The sequence below is a fragment of the Candida albicans genome, chromosome 6 (genome assembly GCF_000182965.3).
Source record: "Candida albicans SC5314 chromosome 6, complete sequence".
In the NCBI taxonomy this organism is placed as follows: Eukaryota; Fungi; Ascomycota; class Pichiomycetes; order Serinales; family Debaryomycetaceae; genus Candida; species Candida albicans.
Window position 1 is genome coordinate 889,618 of NC_032094.1, and position 21,507 is coordinate 911,124.

Genomic DNA, 21,507 nt, shown 5'->3' on the forward strand with positions numbered 1-21,507 from the left:
CGGTGCGGCATGGGCGGAGGGGACCCAACAGGACACGGAAACGGAAACGGACACGGGCACGACGAGAGCCCTCTCAACACGTATAAAATTATCACAAGGTAAACAAAACAAAACAAAGAAAGGAAAAAAAAAGGGGAACGAGAAACAATTGTAACAATGTACACGACTAATAAAAATTTCAAAAAAAAAAAAAAAAAAATCTCCAAATTGAGTTATACAGAAATTCAAACCCAACACAACACAACACAAATTTCATTGAATTTTTTCTTTTTTAATTAAACCCATAACAACTTCTTTTATACTTCTTCTTCTTTTCTCTTTTTCTCTTTCTTATATATATAATTATTATTCTTATCATCATTTCAGATATTGATAATAATTAATCAATTACTGCTACTACTACTAAAAGAAAATACAATTTGAAATAGATCAAAAATGGATGTTTCACCAAACAATTTAGAATTCACTGGTATGTATATTTGGATTATGTTTGGTCTTATTGGCAAAATATTGAAGGAAAGAATTGAAAGAACATAGATTGGATAGTAATTTATAAACAGGTGTCCAAATAATTGATATTCAGTAATAGACTTGATTAAGGATCGGATGATAGACAAAGACACTGTCCCCTTGAGTTCACCCATAATTAAGTTATCACAGACTTTGTTCAACAGGGCTACTGTACTCATTTACTACCCTTGTTTCTTTTTTTTATTTTCTTTATCAAACAAAATGGTTATACTAACTCCTTTCACTTTTTTTTCAGGATCATTTACCAAACAAATCACTGAATATTTAACTTTATCTAATCCAACTAATACTCCATTGGCTTTTAAAGTTAAAACCACTGCACCAAAGTTATATTGTGTTAGACCAAATGCTAGTATTGTTCAACCAGGAGATTCATTACAAATTTCTATTATTTTACAAGGATTTTCTCAACCATTACCAAATGATTATAAATGTAAAGATAAATTTTTATTAGTTTCTGTACCAGCACCAAATTCAATTGATCCATCTAAAGTTGGTGAATCTTGGAGTCAATTAGAAGCTCAATTCAAACCTCAAGTTGTTTCTAAAAAATTGAGAGTTAATTATGTTGTTGGTCCAGATAAGCCAGATGGTGGTGCTGGTGTCAATCAACAACAACAACAACAACCAAGTCAACAACAACCACAATTCAATCAACAACCACAACAACAATCTCAGCAATTTCAACAATCTCAACCATCTCAACAATCCATTCCACAATTGCAACAACAACAACAACAACCAAGTCAATCAAGTATTGATGTTGGTACTGGTGCTGGTATTGCTGCCGGTGCTGGTGCTCTTGCCGGTGGTGTTATTGGTAGTTCTGGCTATAATCAAGCTCAGAATGTTCCAAATGGTGATAATTCTTTCAATCAAACTGCCAATAGATCATTTGACACTTCTTCTGCTCATAATGGTTTCAATAACCAATCATTTGGTGGTGCTTCTCAACAACAACAACAACAACAACAACCTCATCAACAATTACAACAACAACATTATCAACAATCAAGCTATCAAGCTACTGGTGGTAATGGATACGGTGGCAATGTTGGTGGTGGTGTTGGTGCAGGTGCAGGTGCAGGTGCATCTCAACCATCTCCAGCTTTACAACGTGAATTGGAAGCTTTAGCTAGACAAGTTCAAACATTATCTACTAAATTGGATCAAAATGAAAAATCTGCTGCCTCAAGAAGTCCAGTTTCTTCCTTGGTTGGAGGATCTGGTGATGATGTCAGTGGTATTTCATTACCAGTTGCTTTAGTTTTAGTACTCATTGCTTTCCTTATTGGTTGGTTAGTATTTTAATGAAAAAGAACAGAGAAAGAAATGAAATGAAATGAAATGAAAATATTAAAAATTATATTTAAGATGAATTAGTTCTTTTATTTGTTTATTTGTTTAATTTTCATTACTACTATCACAACCATATCATCATTATCATTATTGGATAAAATTTCCCCCCTTTTTTACTGTTAATTTTTGATCTTGTCTCTTTTATCTCTTTTATCTCTCCCTCCCTTTTATATATATATATATAACCTTTCAAATACTTTTATCGTTATTGTAATTGATAGGCTCGTCTTTTCCCCCTTTTTTATTATCCCATTAGTATTTTATTACTAATTATTATTAGTAGTAGTTTATATATATATAATATTTACAAATTATTATTATTGTCGTTTATTTATTTATTTATTTATTTGTTTGTTTGTTTGTTTCATTTGATCTTATCTTATCTGTTTAATTAATTTCTTTCTTATCGTGTCGAATTGAAATATCTGTTCAATACTACTACGTCATATTTAATTATTGAACTTTGTTGTGGAGTTGGTGATTATGGTGATTGTGGTGAGGAGTTGTTCTTTAAAGTATTAAAAGTTTCTAAACTCACCTAACCCACCTATACTACCTCCCATAACATTATATGGACATATCTATTATACAACTAGTTAGTTTAGAATATTTAAAATTAATATTATGTGCAACAATGATCATTATCATATATTAATTTATAGTTTGAAGTGTGGGGGAGGGGGGGGGGCGACAAGTGAATAAAAAAATTGTTATGTGATGTGTGTGTGACTAGGTCGTGTGACTGGACCCAAAAGACTGGCAGTGATAACAAAAAGAATTTTATTTGAGAGCAACAACAACAACCAAAGAGTGAACAAATCAATTCAATTCAATTTAATTTAATTCAATTAGTGTGAGATCAGTTTCTTTAATAAAGATATTTGAATTTTAACAACTACCTTATATATTTATATATATATATAGTACTATTGTTATTTTATTGTATAAGCTACTTATGTTGGAATTCATTGGCAGTTATCATTAATATTTAAATTAATAAGTTTTATATATTCAATTTCTTTCTTTCCTTTATTTCATTCTACAAGTTTTTAATTAAAAAAAAAAAAAAGACTCAAGTTTATAAAACACACTATTGGTGTTATGGGACGTGCTACGATAAAATCTGGATCAATCAATTTATTAAACACCATAATTGGTGCTGGTATACTTGCCATGCCATATGGATTGAAAAATAATGGATTATTATTTGGTTGTATATTAATTATATGGTCATCATTAACTTCATCAATGGGACTTTATTTACAAAATAAAGTGGCTAAATATACTGGTCAACGAGGTTCAGTATCATATTTTAGTTTATCACAATTGACATATCCAAATTTAAGTATATTATTTGATAGTGCTATTCTGATTAAATGTTTTGGGGTTGGAGTTAGTTATCTTGTTGTTATTGGTGATTTAATGCCCAAAATTGTTGAAAGTCTTGTTGGTGGTGGTAATATTAACCTGGATTCATTATTAATGGCACGTAATTTTTGGATCACTATATTTATGATTGTTATTGTTACTCCTTTATCATATTTGAAAAAATTGGATTCTTTGAAATATACTAGTATATTGGCATTATTTTCTGTTGGTTATTTAATTTGTCTTGTTGTTGCCCATTATTTTACAACCCCCACCACATCACCATCAGGAGGAGGAGGAGGAGACGACGACGACATAGTTTATCATTATATTGGACCAATATCTTTAAAGTCAACATTAAGTTCATTCCCAATATTTGTTTTCGCTTATACTTGTCATCAAAATATGTTTGCCATAATAAATGAATTAAAACCAAGTGATACCGATGGTTCACAAACTAGACAATCAAATTTAATCATTCGTAATGCAATCTCAATTGCTTGTTTATCTTATTTAATCGTTGGTATATTTGGTTATTTAACATTTGGTAATTCCGTAAATGCCAATATTATCACTATGTATCCTCATAATTCAATTTCTTCATTGATTGGAAGATTATGTATTGTGGTTATGGTAAGTTTATCATTCCCTTTACAATGTCATCCTTGTCGTGGTTCAATTAATCATGTGATACATTTTTGCACCCATGGAGTACAACAATCCAAGTTTAGATCCACCACCACCACCAACAACAACAACAATGGCGATCAACATGGATATACTTCTTTGAGTTCTGATATTGAAAGTTTACAAAGTATTGGTGGTAATGATACAACTGCGGGTAGTATTGGTAGTATTGGTGGTGGTGATAGTGTTGTTGGTGATGCTGATGAATCATTTATATCTACTACCCCAGTAGAAGGAGCTCAAGATACTGATGGTCATGATCCAATCATTGTCCCCATGACCACGAAAAAATTTTATATAATCACCACTGTGATTGTAGTATTATCTTATCTTGTGGCAATTTCTGTGACTTCATTAGCTCATGTTTTGGCATTTGTTGGTTCCACTGGTTCAACATCAATTTCATTTATATTACCTGGGTTATTTGGATATTTATTAATTAAACCTATCGAAGGTAATACTTCATTAAATAATTTAGAAAAATTTTGTAAATATGGTGGATTATTTTTAGCAATTTGGGGGATTTTAGTTATGATCGTTTGTTTAAGTGCTACAATCTTTTTAGGTGCTACTCATTAAGATAAGTTAGTTAGTTAGTTAGTTCTACTTTTYYTTTGATTTTGCATAGATAGAAATATAAAAATTAATAATAATACTAACAACAATAATAATACTAACAACAATAATAACAATTCAAGTATAATACATACATGTATGTGTGTGTGTGTTTGTTTATTTGTTGACAATGATTAAATTATTTAAAATTTGTTTATCAAATACTTTAAGATCATTACTAATTTGATCTCTAAATGATTTATTATTAATTTCACCTCGTTGATAAATTATTTCTCCAGTAAACTCAATATTGTTATGAGTATTAAACAATTGATGAATTAGAAATTTATTGATATCGATTTTCCCACAAATTAATACTTTATAATCATGCTTGAAATTATAATATTTAATTGTAAATTCAAGAGCTTTCTTCCCATCGTCGTCATTATCATTATCCTGGTGGTGAACAATTTTTAATTCAATGGGGAATTTCAATGAAATATAATAAAAATCAGAATCTATTTTTTTCAACCATTGCCAATTTCGGTGAAACATTTGAAATTTATCAGTTATAGTGTGATCTTGTTTGTCACCATCAATAACAAATTGTTCGTATATCTCGATTAATAATTTATTTTTAAAATTATTTTGCTTCACAGTATACAGTATGTTATTATTGATAAAATCAAATTCACAAATTATTGAATCATCAAATAAAAATGAGATCTTTTGACCACTTTCGATAGTTTTCAAATATTTCAAATTGGTTAAATGTTGTAAAAATTGATATTTCTGTAAAATCAATTTAATTTCTAAATTATCATATTTTCGAATTTGATTAAATTGATTTTCTAAATCATTTAATTGAGTTTGTAATGTTAATTTTTTATTATTACTGGTATCTAAATTCTTTTTGATCGTTGATAATTCTGATAATTTGATTTCAATTTCTTTATTGATTTCAACAATATCTTGCTTCCGTTTCCGAACATCCAATTGTAATTTATTCAACTCATTTGGAGGTATTTCATTAATTTCATTTTTCAATCTTATTAATTCATTAAATTTATGATTTAATCCTTTCAAATATATTCGGGTTTTATCATATAATTCATTCAATCGATTTATATCCTTAATTATTTCTTGTTTATCAATGGTTAAAGAATTTATTTCTTCATCTAATTTATCAATTAAATTTTCCGTCAATTGATTTCTCCAATCGTACCAAGTTTTCTTACTTTTCAATCGAGCAAAATCTCGAATTAATTGAATTTTTAAATTAATTAATAATTTAGTTTTATCATCCATTGAATAATATTTTTTAAATAATATGGGATTATTCACTAAAACAGTTTTTTCATATTCATTATATAATTCTCGTCCTTGAATGATTTTTTTATTTAATTCATTACAACAAAATTCATACAATTCTAATAATTCTAAATTTGGCTTTGCTTTAATATAATCATGTATCGTGGGTAATTCAATAGAATTGGTTATACTTAATCTTGGAATAGAATTAAGATCTAATTCTAAATCATCATAAAACTGTACTCTAATATCACTTAAAAATTTCGATAATGAAACAGAAATGTAATTTGGATCATCTTCATCAAATGAATCATCCTCAGATGAAACGTCACCTTCCTCTTCTTCTCCAACTACTGTTTCTTTTTCTTCTTCTTTTCTTTCTTCTCCTCCTTCATCTTCTTCTTGATTAATATCATCTTGAGTTATTTCGGCAAGTGGAATCGTTGTTGCAAGTGGAATCGTTGTTGTTGTCACTCTTTCTTCAATTCCTGATGTATTGATTTCATCATGTGATATGTTGGAAATTGTTTGAGTTAGATCCATTGGTTGAGAGGCATCACCTAAATCAGATTCTTCCTTTCCAGTGGTAATTTTAGAATCAATTTGAGTTAATTCCATTGGTTGTGATAATGATTCATCAGGCAAATCGTCAACAATAGGTGACGGTTTTGATATTGAATCGGTATCTTCATGGGAGTTTATTATTTTCATTGGAATGGTTTGTGTCAATTCCATAGCTTCATTTTCTATATCTTCATCTAGTTGTGGTTCATTCTCCTTCGGTTTTGCTTCATTGTGTTGTGTATCCTGTGTGATGGCGTTAGTATCTGGGTCATCAATTCCAGTTTCTTTATTGTTGGTCTGATCTCCCTCTTGTTTCTCATTATCTTTAACTTCTGGAGTTAAATTATCATTGCGAGGACGGACAAACAGTTGAATTTCTGTCAAATCCATAGCAAAAGATAATTCGCCATTATCAAATCCATCACCTCTAGGAATTTCAGGAAGTGGTCCATTATAGTCAATCTTTTTATAATCAACAATCGTTAAATCCATATGCTCAGAGAAATCATTAGATGAGATATTGCCAGGTTTATGGTCATCAGCATTCTCTTCATCATTGTCATCAATTATCTGATCGGTCAATACTCGTTCTTCTTCCTCTTGTTCTTTTATCTCCGTCTTTTCTGAATCCGGTTGTTCTACCCCATCTTCTGACTCTTGTTCTTCAGTAACTTCCTGGAGTACTGGCTTCTCAATATTTGATCGAGTAACTGTCTCAAAAGTTTGTGTTAATTCCATTGGCTGAGTATCATCAGCATTTGCAGGCTCACTTTTTTCATTCAGGTCATTATCTTGCACTTGATTGTGGTTTTCATTTTGATTCACACTTTGACGAATATGAGATATTACGTTTGTCACATCCATAGTGATATCTTCATCCTCATTATTTTGATCAACCACATTATTCTCCTTGGGAGAACTGTACTCAATTTTCCGAGGCATTCCTTCAGTCAATTCCATATCCTCCTCTTCTTCCCCTTCTACCTCTGGGTACTGTTGATCTGTGCTACTCTTGCCGTCATAAATTATGGGAGGCATATATTCTGGGACACCAACACTAGTTAAATCCATAGTCTGCTCTTCATGATCTTCTTGCTTGTCGTTGACGTCTATAACATGTCCTCCTTCCTGTTCTTCATCAGAACTATCAACAAGCATTTTTTCCCCATAGGTTTCATCACCTTGTTCTTCTTCATGCTCATCTTGTTCATTTATATTATTCATACTATTGCCATTATTACTATTATTGTAATCATTCTCTAAGTTTGAATCTCCAGAAATTATCCCATAATCTTGATAAGTGATTCCAATATCAGTTTTACGTCGTTTGTTGTTAGGATTCTCAACATAATCAATCTTATGTAATGTGACTTCACGGGCAAATGAAACGCGTCGATTATTGTTACTATTGTTGTTGTTGTTGTTGTTATAATTTGAATTCACGGTTATTCCTGATTCATCATTTTTAGTATTAGTATTATTATTATTATTGTTATCTCCAAATACAATTGGCGCTGTATGGTTTTGATTATCCTTTAATATGCTTTTTGCCATTTGTTCTCTGTGGGCGTTTGTTGTTAGTTGTGTTTTGTTATATTGTTTTCTTGAATGAATGGTTGGAAAAATACTTATGTAGAATAGTGATAAACAGTTATGACAATATATATCTCAAGTTGAAAGAATTAGTAAAGCGATATAAAGTTGCCGATAGTATAATGTATCAATTCAAGGAAGTAAGTTGTTGTTGTTGTTGTTGTTGTTGTTGTTGTTGTTGTTTGTGGTTGTCTGTGGTTGTTTTGTTTTTTTTGTTTTGATTTTAAAAATTTCCTTTTAGTGTGATGTAATGCTACCAAATTGCTAAGAGCAAATTATTAAACAACCCAATTCTCTTATATTGAACAGCCATACATCATTGAAGTTGATACAGCATTATGTAATTTTGGGTGGGACATAGATAACAATAATTGGCAATCTTATACTATTTATTAGAAATGTCTCAAATAAAACTGTTGATGTTAATTCTACATTTACAAGTAATGAAGTTATTGAAAGGTTTGAAAGATAATCTTTGGTAAATCATTATCCATAGTTGTATTATACACTTTGACTTCCAAACATCTCCATCAATATATCGTGTTATCCTAAAGCATACAGTCCTTCGTTGAATTTATAAACAGTTATTACTATTTTGATTTTTGAATAACGAATCTTTATTAAAATATACTTAGTTACAAACAACGTACTAACAAATGAAATATAATTGAAAAATGAATAAAAATTGATCATGCTAATAAAAACAAAAACCAATCCATGTGGTATTATAAACCCCACCAAAAGATTGATAAAAAAAACTCAGCAATGCAATTTGCCAAAACCGAAAAAGCAAAAATAATACTTCGAAGAAATCATGTAAATGAAAAACAAATTAAGCTAAAATAGAAAAATAAGCTTGGGAATCACTAAAAGAATATAGAAATAGCAGTAAGTAACACATACAACCAACCCGAATGTTGGACAATAGAACCAGAACCATCAAATGTAGAAGCCAAAGGCGTGCTGATTAAGGAACTTGTTGTTTGTTGACTTAATGTAGTTGGTTGAGAAATTGATTCAACACTTTGGGTATCAGTAGTACCAACAGGTTCTCCAGTTGTATTAGTACCTGGTTGATTTCCTGGTTCATTATTGCCACCTTGTATATTGGTGGTAGCAGTAGATCCATTAGAGTTGCCGCCACCAGCTGTATCTTGACCCTTGGTAGTAGCACCATTATCAGTTCCTGGAATAACCACTGTCGCAGTTGCAGAAGAAGGTGGAGTGACAATATTAGTTGAGCCTCCTGATCCTGTATTAACACTTGTTTCATGAGATGGGTTAGTTGCAGAATTCGTTGCTCCAGTCAATGAAGTGCTTGTTGTCAACACAGGGTTTGGATTCATTGGAACGCCAGTATTTCCATTCCCGGTCACTGTGTGTGAAACAGTAGTTGATTCTCTAATAATATCAGTTGTTCCAGTGGCAGGGATATTTGGTGAGCCTGGTACATTATTGGTAGTTTGTGTTTCTGTCGATGGTGCTAAAGGTGGTGGAACACCAGTACCTGGTGCCCCTGGATTCGAAGGTACTTTAGTTGATGGAACATCTGGTGTTGCTGTATTAGTTGTCACAGAACCAGTAGAAGATAACTCACCAGACTTTGACTTACCTGATCCATTATTATCACCAATAATTGTTGTGGTTGTTGCTGTTGTTGTTGCTGTAGTTCTAACAACAGAACCTTGTGGAATAGAAGTTTGACAACCATTTTCATCATCACAGAATGTTGTAGATATTGCCACGCTTGTTTTACCATTTTCAGAACCAGTCAAAGAAGTCAAACTATTGTCATTAGTAGATGTTACAACATCACTAGAAGGAATATCTACTGGTTTTGACAGGGAACTAGGTAAGTGGGTAACTGTAGAGTTCACATAATGTGGACGAGAAACTGTGGAAACAATACTTATTGAACCTGAGAACGAGGGAACAGACAATGTTGAAAATGTGGACTCACTTGATTCATCATTAGTACTGGAATGGACTCGGATAATGACACTATTGGTGCCACCTGGTGGGGCAGTGATGGTCAAAGTAGTTGCATAAGATTGTGACCAGTACTCAGTTGTTGTAACTGTTGGGTTTGGAGGTTCTCTAATAATCACAGTGTCAGTGCCTCCCGGTGGACCAGTAACAGTGGTGGTCGTAGCATAAGATTGGGACCAATATTCAGTTGTAGTAACCGTGTAATTTGGTGGCTCTCTAATGATAACGGTGTCAGTGCCTCCCGGTGGACCAGTAACAGTGGTGGTCGTAGCATAAGATTGGGACCAATATTCAGTTGTAGTAACCGTGTAATTTGGTGGCTCTCTAATGATAACGGTATCAGTGCCTCCCGGTGGACCAGTAACAGTGGTGGTGGTAGCGTACGATTGAGACCAGTATTCAGTTGTGGTAACCGTGTAATTTGGAGGTTCTCTGATGATAACCGTGTCAGTGCCTCCCGGTGGTGCAGTAATAGTGGTGGTCGTAGCATAGGACTGAGACCAGTATTCAGTAGTGGTTACAGTGTAATTAGGTGGCTCTCTTATGATAACAGTAGCAGTACCTCCTGGAGGAGCAGTCACAGTTGTAGTAGTAGCATATGACTGGGACCAGTACTCGGTTGTTGTAACTGTTGGACTTGGTGGCTCCCTAATGATAACGGTATCAGTGCCTCCCGGTGGACCAGTCACAGTAGTTGTAGTAGCATATGATTGAGACCAATATTCAGTAGTGGTGACAGTATAGTTTGGTGGCTCCCTAATAATCACAGTGTCAGTGCCACCTGGTGGTGCAGTAACAGTAGTGGTGGTTGCATATGATTGAGACCAGTATTCAGTTGTGGTAACCGTGTAATTTGGAGGTTCTCTGATGATAACCGTGTCAGTGCCTCCCGGTGGTGCAGTAATAGTGGTGGTCGTAGCATAGGACTGAGACCAGTATTCAGTAGTGGTTACAGTGTAATTAGGTGGCTCTTTTATGATCACAGTAGCGGTACCTCCTGGAGGAGCAGTCACGGTAGTTGTGGTTGCGTAAGATTGTGACCAGTACTCGGTTGTTGTAACTGTTGGGCTTGGAGGTTCTCTAATGATAACAGTATCAGTGCCACCTGGAGGGGCAGTAACAGTGGTGGTGGTAGCGTACGATTGAGACCAGTATTCAGTTGTGGTGACAGTATAATTAGGTGGCTCTCTAATAATCACAGTGTCAGTGCCACCTGGTGGAGCAGTCACAGTAGTTGTGGTTGCGTAAGATTGGGACCAATATTCAGTGGTGGTGACAGTTGGGTTTGGGGGTTCTCTGATAATTACTGAGTCAGTACCACCTGGAGGAGCAGTGACTGTAGTAGTAGTAGCATAGGATTGTGACCAGTACTCAGTTGTTGTAACTGTTGGGTTTGGAGGTTCTCTAATAATTACAGTGTCAGTACCACCCGGCGGAGCAGTCACAGTAGTTGTGGTTGCGTAAGATTGGGACCAATACTCGGTGGTGGTGACAGTTGGGTTTGGAGGTTCTCTGATAATTACTGAGTCAGTGCCTCCTGGAGGAGCAGTAACTGTAGTAGTAGTAGCATAAGATTGAGACCAATACTCGGTGGTGGTGACAGTTGGATTTGGAGGTTCTCTGATAATTACTGAGTCAGTACCACCTGGAGGAGCAGTAACTGTAGTAGTAGTAGCAAAGGACTGTGACCAATATTCAGTGGTGGTGACAGTTGGGTTTGGAGGTTCTCTAATGATAACGATATCAGTGCCTCCCGGTGGACTAGTAACAGTGGTGGTGGTAGCGTACGATTGAGACCAGTATTCAGTAGTGGTTACAGTTGGATTTGGTGGCTCCCTAATAATAACAGTATCGGTACCTCCTGGTGGACCAGTGACTGTAGTGGTTGTAGCATATGATTGTGACCAGTATTCAGTAGTAGTGACCGTGTAGTTTGGTGGCTCTCTAATAATCACAGTGTCAGTACCACCTGGAGGGGCAGTTACAGTAGTTGTAGTTGCGTACGACTGTGACCAATACTCGGTGGTGGTTACAGTTGGGTTTGGGGGTTCTCTGATAATCACTGAGTCAGTGCCTCCTGGAGGAGCGGTGACTGTAGTAGTAGTAGCAAAGGACTGTGACCAATATTCAGTGGTGGTTACAGTTGGGTTTGGAGGTTCTCTGATAATCACTGAGTCAGTACCACCCGGCGGAGCAGTCACAGTAGTTGTGGTTGCGTAAGATTGGGACCAATACTCGGTGGTGGTGACAGTTGGGTTTGGAGGTTCTCTGATAATTACTGAGTCAGTACCACCCGGCGGAGCAGTCACAGTAGTTGTGGTTGCGTAAGATTGGGACCAATACTCGGTGGTGGTGACAGTTGGGTTTGGAGGTTCTCTGATAATTACTGAGTCAGTGCCTCCTGGAGGAGCAGTAACTGTAGTAGTAGTAGCATAAGATTGTGACCAATACTCGGTGGTGGTGACAGTTGGGTTTGGAGGTTCTCTAATGATAACGATATCAGTGCCTCCCGGTGGACTAGTAACAGTGGTGGTGGTAGCGTACGATTGAGACCAGTATTCAGTAGTGGTTACAGTTGGATTTGGTGGCTCCCTAATAATAACAGTATCGGTACCTCCTGGTGGACCAGTGACTGTAGTGGTTGTAGCATATGATTGTGACCAGTATTCAGTAGTAGTGACCGTGTAGTTTGGTGGCTCTCTAATAATCACAGTGTCAGTACCACCTGGAGGGGCAGTTACAGTAGTTGTAGTTGCGTACGACTGTGACCAATACTCGGTGGTGGTTACAGTTGGGTTTGGGGGTTCTCTGATAATCACTGAGTCAGTGCCTCCTGGAGGAGCGGTGACTGTAGTAGTAGTAGCAAAGGACTGTGACCAATATTCAGTGGTGGTTACAGTTGGGTTTGGAGGTTCTCTGATAATCACTGAGTCAGTACCACCTGGAGGAGCAGTAACAGTAGTAGTAGTAGCAAAGGATTGAGACCAATATTCAGTGGTGGTGACAGTTGGGTTTGGTGGCTCTCTGATAATTACTGAGTCAGTACCACCCGGCGGAGCAGTCACAGTAGTTGTGGTTGCGTAAGATTGGGACCAATATTCAGTGGTGGTGACAGTTGGGTTTGGAGGTTCTCTGATAATCACTGAGTCAGTACCACCTGGAGGAGCAGTAACTGTAGTAGTAGTAGCAAAGGACTGTGACCAATATTCAGTGGTGGTTACAGTTGGGTTTGGAGGTTCTCTGATAATCACTGAGTCAGTACCACCTGGAGGAGCAGTAACAGTAGTAGTAGTAGCAAAGGATTGAGACCAATACTCGGTTGTAGTGACAGTTGGATTTGGTGGTTCTCTGATAATTACTGAGTCAGTACCACCCGGCGGAGCAGTCACAGTAGTTGTGGTTGCGTAAGATTGGGACCAATACTCGGTGGTGGTGACAGTTGGGTTTGGAGGTTCTCTGATAATTACTGAGTCAGTGCCTCCTGGAGGAGCAGTAACTGTAGTAGTAGTAGCATAAGATTGTGACCAATACTCGGTGGTGGTGACAGTTGGATTTGGTGGTTCTCTGATAATTACTGAGTCAGTACCACCTGGAGGAGCAGTGACTGTAGTAGTTGTAGCATAAGATTGTGACCAATACTCGGTGGTGGTTACAGTTGGGTTTGGAGGTTCTCTGATAATCACTGAGTCAGTACCACCTGGAGGAGCAGTAACAGTAGTAGTAGTAGCATATGACTGAGACCAATACTCGGTTGTAGTGACAGTTGGATTTGGTGGCTCTCTGATAATTACTGAGTCAGTACCACCTGGAGGAGCAGTAACAGTAGTAGTAGTAGCATATGACTGAGACCAATACTCGGTTGTAGTGACAGTTGGATTTGGCAGTGGAACTTGCACAACGACAGTATCTATAGAATCAGTTGGATTGGTACGAGTTGTAGTGGTAGTGATTGTTCCTGTCCATTCACTGGTAACAGTTGTGGTAGTATGATATGGCACATCAACAATAACAGTAGCTGTTTCACCAATTGGTGCAGTCTTAGTCAGGTAGGAAGTTGTCACACCAACATATGAAGTTGTAATGGTAGTTGTTGGAATAGGTTGTAAAATTTCGATTGTTTTGGTTTTGTCAGATTCGGAATTGAATGGTAAAGTAGTCACAGCAGTGGTACTGTCTGTAACTGTTCTAGTTGTTACCACAATGGTAATACCATTAGAACCAGCTTGACTATTACTATATCCCAGCCAAGTATGAGTAAATGAGTCATCAACAGAAGCCGCACCAACACAAGCATATATATTAGTGTATCTCATAGCATATGAGCTGACTCGTGTTGCAGAAACATAAGCATCGACAAATGGACGATATCCGGCAGGAACATTCTGATATGTTACTAAAACACTTGTTGATGTACAGGTCTTTGTGTAAGAAAAAGATTCCAGTGAAATTGGATAATTCCAATCATTCAACCCATTTGATATCCCGACATGAACTGTGGAACAATCTATAGTAGCACCAGTACCAGCAGTTGAAAATCCCATTGTACCAGAAGTATAACCATTTGCACATTCTTGGGGAAGAAAAAGACTTACTGCTTGTGAAAGACTGGGTAAAATTCTTGACAACAAGATACGATCGCTGGAGGCCACGGTTGATTTTTCAAAATCAACTGTTGTGGAAATGCTAGTGTCACCATCATTAAAAGTAACTGTATTGATTCCTGCAGTAAAACATTGAGAATTTGCCAAATCAACATCTGAACCTGATCCCCCCACACTGAATGAGAAAGGTAATGTTACAGTTCCTATGGCTTTGGTGTCAGCAGTCATTGTAGTAGTCACAGTACATGACACACTAGAAAAAGTAGTAAACTCTTCGGCAGAGTTCAAATTACAAGTAGCATAAGTACGACCATCAGCAACTAAATCAATTGACGTTTGATCAGTAATAAATTTGAAAACACATGGCATGTCTAACGTGAATGTGTCACCAGCACTAGCAGTAGCTCCATCTAAAGACCATCCTATTACAGCGGTCCAAGTAGGATTAGCTGGACCTCTATATGAATAAGAAGCAGCATTGGTCCAAGTTAACGAATTAAAACTATCGAAAATGCCCGTAATAACCTTTGCCGTAGCAACTGATACACAGAGGCTTAGCAACAAAAATTGTAAAAGCATTTGAAATGTTTTGGTGATAGATGGCTAATGTAGAATTATGTTAAAAAAGTGAAAATTATTAAAAACCAATTGTTGTCCGAAATACCTGTTTATATATAATTTCCATAAGGTTGTTGAAAACATCATTTTCCCCCCCCCCCTTCTTCTTCTTCTTCTTCTTGGCTATTCTTTTTGCAATTCCATTCCATAAAGTAGCCAATAGAGCAAATTTCCAGTAAGCAAATTCTGCAACACATGGTGTATCCAAATATAGCTCTGCATTACTTTTCATGCGTCAATTGTTCTGTAAGAACTATTCCTTAAACCATCTTATCTAATCCCAAAAAATTATTCATGCAGTATGCATTGGGCAAACTAAATGCAGCAACAACAGCAACAACAACGGCAATACCAGTTAATCCTTATTGATGCTTGCTGTTTTGGTAATTTCTTTTGAAAATGGACCATTCGGATGCCCAAATAACTAGCAAGATGAAATCAATCTCGTAATGCACATATCATTGAAATCAAACGTAAGCACCATTTTCAAATGCATAATTACTAATTTGTAATTGTAAAAATGAGTTAATTCAGCATTTATACTGGAGAGAACTATCAATTTGAGGCTTGCAGTTTATGTGAAAACGTTTTAGTATTTGAAAAAGTTAATGTAAGAAAATGAATTCAAGAAAATTAAAGAAAAATCCGAAAGGCGTGTTCATCTGTTCAAAATTTCGTGTGTACTAATTCTTCCTTCTTCATCATCTCCCTTCTTGCTTTGTACAAGATATCTCTTTCTTAGTTTTTGCAGATTTTATTAATTCATATGATTATAATAATTGAAGGCTTTGATTCTTGCATAATCAAGAAGTATCTACATTGTCATAAAAGTAATCTCCTAATTGTTGTGTGTGGTAATACAAGTTGATTGAAATATATTATATACTCATAAAATGGATTGCGATCTTTGATATATTGACATATTATGTTATGTGTTTCGAATACATGAAGAGAAGGAAAGAATGTCAATTTCAAAATATTTGAACAATAACACAAGGCGAATCTTTTCTTGTCTTGTCTTGTCTAGTTGGGTTTGAAATTATAACACAAATATTTGCATGTATTTTAATTTCTTCTGGTTTAAAAATGGCAAGTTCTAACGTGTTTCATTTTAATTCATTTTTCAAAATCATTTTGCTGAGCCATATTGTCAGAACAATAAGAAGACTGAAAAAAAAGAAACGTAGAATACTAATACGAACTATCTCTTCAGTTTTATAAACGAAGCAAAGAGAGCAGCAATCTGATTGTTTAAGATATCGTAATGGGCATATATATATATGCTTTTTTGATGAGGCTTTATGAGATCTTCGAATTATTAAAACCCCTTGGGGGGGGAAATAATATCATTATGGTACAAATCACATTTTTGTATCATCATACGGGTCAACGTTGAAAGAATCATTTATTTTTCAGTAACTATTGTCTTTAAACGGTGAAGAATAAAATATTATTGCTTTTCCTCTTCCTTTTCTTTCTCCTCCTCCTCCCTAAGACCTTCTTGGAATCAATTCTGACGGAATACTTTATGCATTTAAGAAAATTCTATTGTTCTTTTCTCAAATTGGCTATTGATTGTCTTTGTTTGTTTTTTCTTTCTTCTCACTCTTCGCTTACACTTGTGTTTTAAAGCCAGGTCCTCCTTTATTGTCAAAATTGATACATGGTTCATGTACGTTGAATTACAAGAGAAGTAACACATTTTTACAATAACAATAGTCATAAATAAGGAATTATCTTTGTGAATATTTTCGTTTACTCAGATGATATTCTTGTGATCACAAGATATGCTTGCAGTTTTTAACTGATAAGGTTATGGTTATGGGCCATCAGCATGTATTGTGGATTGGTTATGTCGTCATTGCTTCTTTCGAGAAGATTCTTCATCCCCACTTACGAACTATGAAAAAATTATCCACTGTTTCAATGATTCTCAAAGCTTCTTCAGTAATTTTTCCATTTTAACACAATATTGGTGTTGAAAACGTTCTTTATTAATTGTTGTTGGTACGGCTTTTAAGTTATCTCCGTAGATAAATCAATAATTACAATTATTACTGAATTTCCTACGATTATTCTCAAATTAAAAGATCTGGTATAATTTGTGGTAATGCAGTAATGTATTCTATAATGGTGAAAGGAGGTGTAAAGTCAATGATACTCCATTATCAAAGCTTATTGGTATTCTACCTATTTACTGAATATAGATTTGTATGTAACTACGAACAAAAAAAAAAGGTTTTGTGTTATAATTGCAAAAAAAAAATTTAAACCACACAGAGATAGTCGTGTAATTTGGAAACGTTTCTTTTTTTTTTGCAGATGCAGCAATCACAGCAACAACCATAACCATCACCATCACCACCACAGCCCAATGACAACAACTACGCCTTAATCTTAAATATGTTGAAAGAGATAAATTTTTTTTCTTGACAACTAATATTATAATTTATTTCGTATCTGTAAAATAATGATAACTGTAATGGTTAAGTATATTTTTAACTCGAATTTTTTTAGTCTAACAAAACCATTGAGAAAATGTTTTTTTTAGATTGAAATTTGGTACGAAATTAGGTTTAAAATTAGCCTTATATAAAAATTTGGAAATGATGATGATGATGATTATACCCTCTTGTGGTGGCACAGTTTCAAAAGTGAACGCCTGTGAATAAACAAGAAAGCAAGAAAGCAAATGTAAATGTAAATAGAAATATAATGTTTTTTTAACCTTGGCTTATACCCCTCACACACAACAACAACCCCCCTCCTTTGCTCTTACAGTAGTTCTCTAATATGAATATTGTAAAACGTCTAAAAAGTACTACTAACGTTATTATTACTTCACACTTTAACAATTCAACGTAAAACCTACAATAACCAAGATCAAACATTTGAACAATTTAGTTTACTTTCAATAAATACAAATAATAATGCATTAAATTTTTTGATTTCTAACATATAATCCTCTAAACATGTATATTACGTATATAACAGACATTCCAAACATTCAAAATTTCCTCCCCAAAAAATAATATATATAAAAATAGATATATATAGATATATAAATATATGCAAATGGTAATGCTAATAATACAAATTTTTCTTTACCAAAAAAAAAAAAAACATATCATGATGTAAAAAACCTACAAACTGGAAATACTAAAAACCAACCCCGTTCTACCTTCTAGGAGAAATAAAAATTCTTTATTTGTTTCTTATCCAATTGAATATTCTTGAAGTTCGTTTCAATCTTGAAGACACTGAACTTACTGATGATGTATCGGTTGCATTTGATCCTCTTCTTCGAAATAAACTTCTATGCATGAAATCATGTTTATTCATGTATTGTGGTGGTGCTTGTGGTTTTGTTGGAGAAGTAGCGGGACCAACTTCTGGTGTAGAAGAAGAAGATGATGAAAATGAAGAAGTAGATGATGTTGTTGCTGGTGCAGGGGCTGATGCCACTGATGGCTTTGATCCACTCTTTCTTTTGAAAACAGGGATCCTCGTCTCATTGAGAATTCTTGTTTCTGCAGGTGATTGTGGTCTAATTGGTGATTGTGGGACAGATCCTTTTCTTTCGAAATCTTCTGATGTGGAAAACACAACAGCTGTAGGTGATATACATGCATCTACCATTGGCGTCGAGTTCCCTGATGATGCTGTTATCGTGGATGCACTTTTTTCAATCGTAGTATTGTCACTACTAACATTTGTGTTGATATACAATGGATCCTTATTAAGGTGAGTTTGCTCATTGGTAACAACAATAGCAGGTGTAGTGGTATTGGCTGTAATATCTGCTGTAAAATTTGGTGATGCTGTAGTGTCCATTGTCGAGTTTGTACTACTCGAAGTTGTGTTTGAATCTAAAGCTTCTGAATTGACACTTACGGGACTATTTCTATTCTTCTTTAATTCTGAATTACTAGAAGTACTCAAAGTTGTTGCTGATGTAGATGGGGTTGAAGCTGAAGGTAATTCCAAAATGAATTGAGTTTCCGGTGATTTGGATGATGGTGATCCCGATAATCCTATTGAAGAAGGGACTGTAACAGCTGAAACCGATGTTGGCACTGTCGTTGCCGTTGCCGTTGCCGTTGCCGTTGTCGTTGGTGGTGTAGGTGGAGTATCTATAGTGATATTAGTTTTAGGAGATGCAACTCTTTTGCTATCACCATATCGTAATTGAGGGACATATGAGAATGATCTTTTCCCCTTTAAAGAGGGCAAAGAAGAAGAATGGTTAAGATATTTGTTGCTATTGTTATTGTTATTGTTATTGTTGCGATTCAATGGAGGAGTCACGGTTCGTTCAATGCCACTAACATTTTCTGATGAAATTTTCATTGCGTTTGATATAATTTTTGATTGATCATAAATATTTTTATATCTACTTGCTTTGGCTCCTGATCTTGGTGTTGCAAACAATGAGCTTGATGATGAGTTGGAAAGGGTTTTCTCAATAGTTTTCGTTTTTAAACTTGAATTTGATGAATTAGCAGAAGCTGATTGATAAAATGAAGGTGGTGGTAATGCTTCATCTGATCCATCATTAATATGAAGACGTAAATCTTCTATTTCCTCTTCGTCTTCTTCTTCTTCCTCATTATCTTCAAAACTCACCTCTAATCTTTCTTCTTCTTCTTCAATGGCATTTTCTTTAATGAAAGGAGACCCCAAGAAATCATCATAATAGAAATTTGCTGGGGCCAGTTCTGTACGTTTATGGAAATGTGTAGTTTTAGGTATTGAACCACTATTGCTGCCAGTATTATTGTTATCACCAATGTGTAAGTTAGCCTTAAATATATCGTCCAAATCTATTAATGCTTCTGGAACATTATCTTTATTTACTGTTGTTTCATTAGTTAAGAAAAACTTGGGTTGATTAGGGTTGTTGTTGTTGTTGTTGTGGTGGTGGTGGTAACTATTATTTTGGAATCCTCGTTTCTGATGTAGTCTGATAGGAGAGTTTAATGAGTTTGATGGCATATGTTGATTGAATTTACCACTTGAAGGTGCAGAAGATGAATATGATTCGAGTTTACCTGAACTTTTAGTAATATTAGGAAAAGCAAAGCCTTGATTAGGATTATTGGCAAAATCTTCAGTATTATTAAATTGATAATGTTTATCTAAATCATCCAGCATGGAAAATATTGGTGGTGGTGGAGGCGGTGAGGAAGAAGAAAATGAAGAAACATGAGTGGTGTTATTAGTAGTCAAATGTGAAGGTGAATTGAATAATCCTAAACCTATTGCATCAAAATCTCCTGACATTGCTTGAGATCGTTTATGTCTATGACCTCTTCTATTAAAATTTGGAGTTAAATGATTTGGATTTGGATTTGGTAAAGATGACATGTTGTATTAATAACCAAAAATAAAGCAATATTAAAAAAAAGTAAAACAGAATTAAATTAAATTAAATTAAATTAAATTAAGGAAACAAATATGATGGGTGTAAAAAGGCAACCAAGGAGGAATGGCAAATGAAATTAAAGGAATAACGATCCAAACAATATGAATATATAACTGAATTAAAGTTGATTATATAAATGCAAGAAAACACAAATGGTGAAGGTAATATTAGATGAATATAAATATATCTTCTTTTTCAGTGTTATTTTTTTTCTATTGGGTTAAGAAGAAGAAGAAGAAGCCTTGTCTTCCGTAGTAATTATATAATGTGTGTGTTGTGTGTGTGCAAGCCAAAAAAAARARAAAAAGAAAATTTTTGACAACCAATTAAAACAGGAAACCTTTCGATATTGACAACTCAAAATTGCTCTTACTTCTTGATAGTTAGTAGATGTATATAAAAGCAGATTATTGTAAATAAAATATCCTGCAAAACTTAAAGATGGGTGGCAGGTTTACTAACAAAATTGAAAGAACAAAAAGAATTAGCAACTGTAATTGTGAGAAAGGCCAAAAAAAAAGGTGTAATCTCTCTCTCTTTCTCTTTGTTGTAAAAGCGAGTAATAGTAAATGGGTARGGGGGGAATGCAATATAAGTATAATATAATCTTCTCCTTATTTAGGGGGRGGGGGGGGGGGATTTGATAGATTAAGCAATAAATAAAAATGAATTCCTAATGGGAAAATGACGTGGGAGGGAGGGAGGGAGGGGAGGGGGAGTGATTGTGAAATAAAGCGAATGAAGATATATTAAAGGAGTGACTAATGAAGTGGAAGGGGAAGTAAAGGGAAAGGAGTATCAAAGTGAATGTGGATAAGATGGATAAGAATGAAGTGAAGTGAAGTGAAGTGAAGTGAAGTGAAAAGGTTAATATAGAAAGAAAAGAAGAGTAAAGAAAGCAAAAAC

General features: G+C 34.8%; 5 protein-coding genes across 5 annotated transcripts; 2 read left to right on the plus strand and 3 right to left on the minus strand. All coding sequences in view use genetic code 12, as the record gives it.

The window, feature by feature from the left end:
• Nucleotides 1–435: 435 nt before the first annotated feature.
• CAALFM_C604100WA (phosphatidylinositol-binding protein) lies at nucleotides 436–1,842 on the plus strand (the record flags this gene model as incomplete). The annotated part of the gene is made up of 2 exons (XM_019475469.1): nucleotides 436–469; nucleotides 767–1,842. 2 exons carry the CDS (start codon nucleotides 436–438, stop codon nucleotides 1,840–1,842), a joined length of 1,110 nt encoding a protein of 369 aa, XP_019331014.1.
• A 1,149-nt stretch (nucleotides 1,843–2,991) lies between these two features.
• Nucleotides 2,992–4,524, plus strand: CAALFM_C604110WA (aspartate/glutamate transporter; the record flags this gene model as incomplete). The annotated part of the gene is made up of 1 exon (XM_705469.2): nucleotides 2,992–4,524. One exon carries the CDS (start codon nucleotides 2,992–2,994, stop codon nucleotides 4,522–4,524), a length of 1,533 nt encoding a protein of 510 aa, XP_710561.2.
• A 153-nt stretch (nucleotides 4,525–4,677) lies between these two features.
• Nucleotides 4,678–7,929, minus strand: CAALFM_C604120CA (uncharacterized protein; the record flags this gene model as incomplete). Its single annotated transcript, XM_705335.2, has 1 exon — nucleotides 4,678–7,929. The coding sequence occupies one exon, from the start codon at nucleotides 7,927–7,929 to the stop codon at nucleotides 4,678–4,680; it is 3,252 nt and encodes a 1,083-aa protein (XP_710427.2).
• A 905-nt stretch (nucleotides 7,930–8,834) lies between these two features.
• Nucleotides 8,835–15,137, minus strand: ALS4 (Als4p; the record flags this gene model as incomplete). Its single annotated transcript, XM_705333.2, has 1 exon — nucleotides 8,835–15,137. The coding sequence occupies one exon, from the start codon at nucleotides 15,135–15,137 to the stop codon at nucleotides 8,835–8,837; it is 6,303 nt and encodes a 2,100-aa protein (XP_710425.2).
• Nucleotides 15,138–18,380: 3,243 nt separating this feature from the next.
• Nucleotides 18,381–20,543, minus strand: CAALFM_C604140CA (uncharacterized protein; the record flags this gene model as incomplete). Its single annotated transcript, XM_705331.2, has 1 exon — nucleotides 18,381–20,543. One exon carries the CDS (start codon nucleotides 20,541–20,543, stop codon nucleotides 18,381–18,383), a length of 2,163 nt encoding a protein of 720 aa, XP_710423.2.
• Nucleotides 20,544–21,507: the final 964 nt, after the last annotated feature.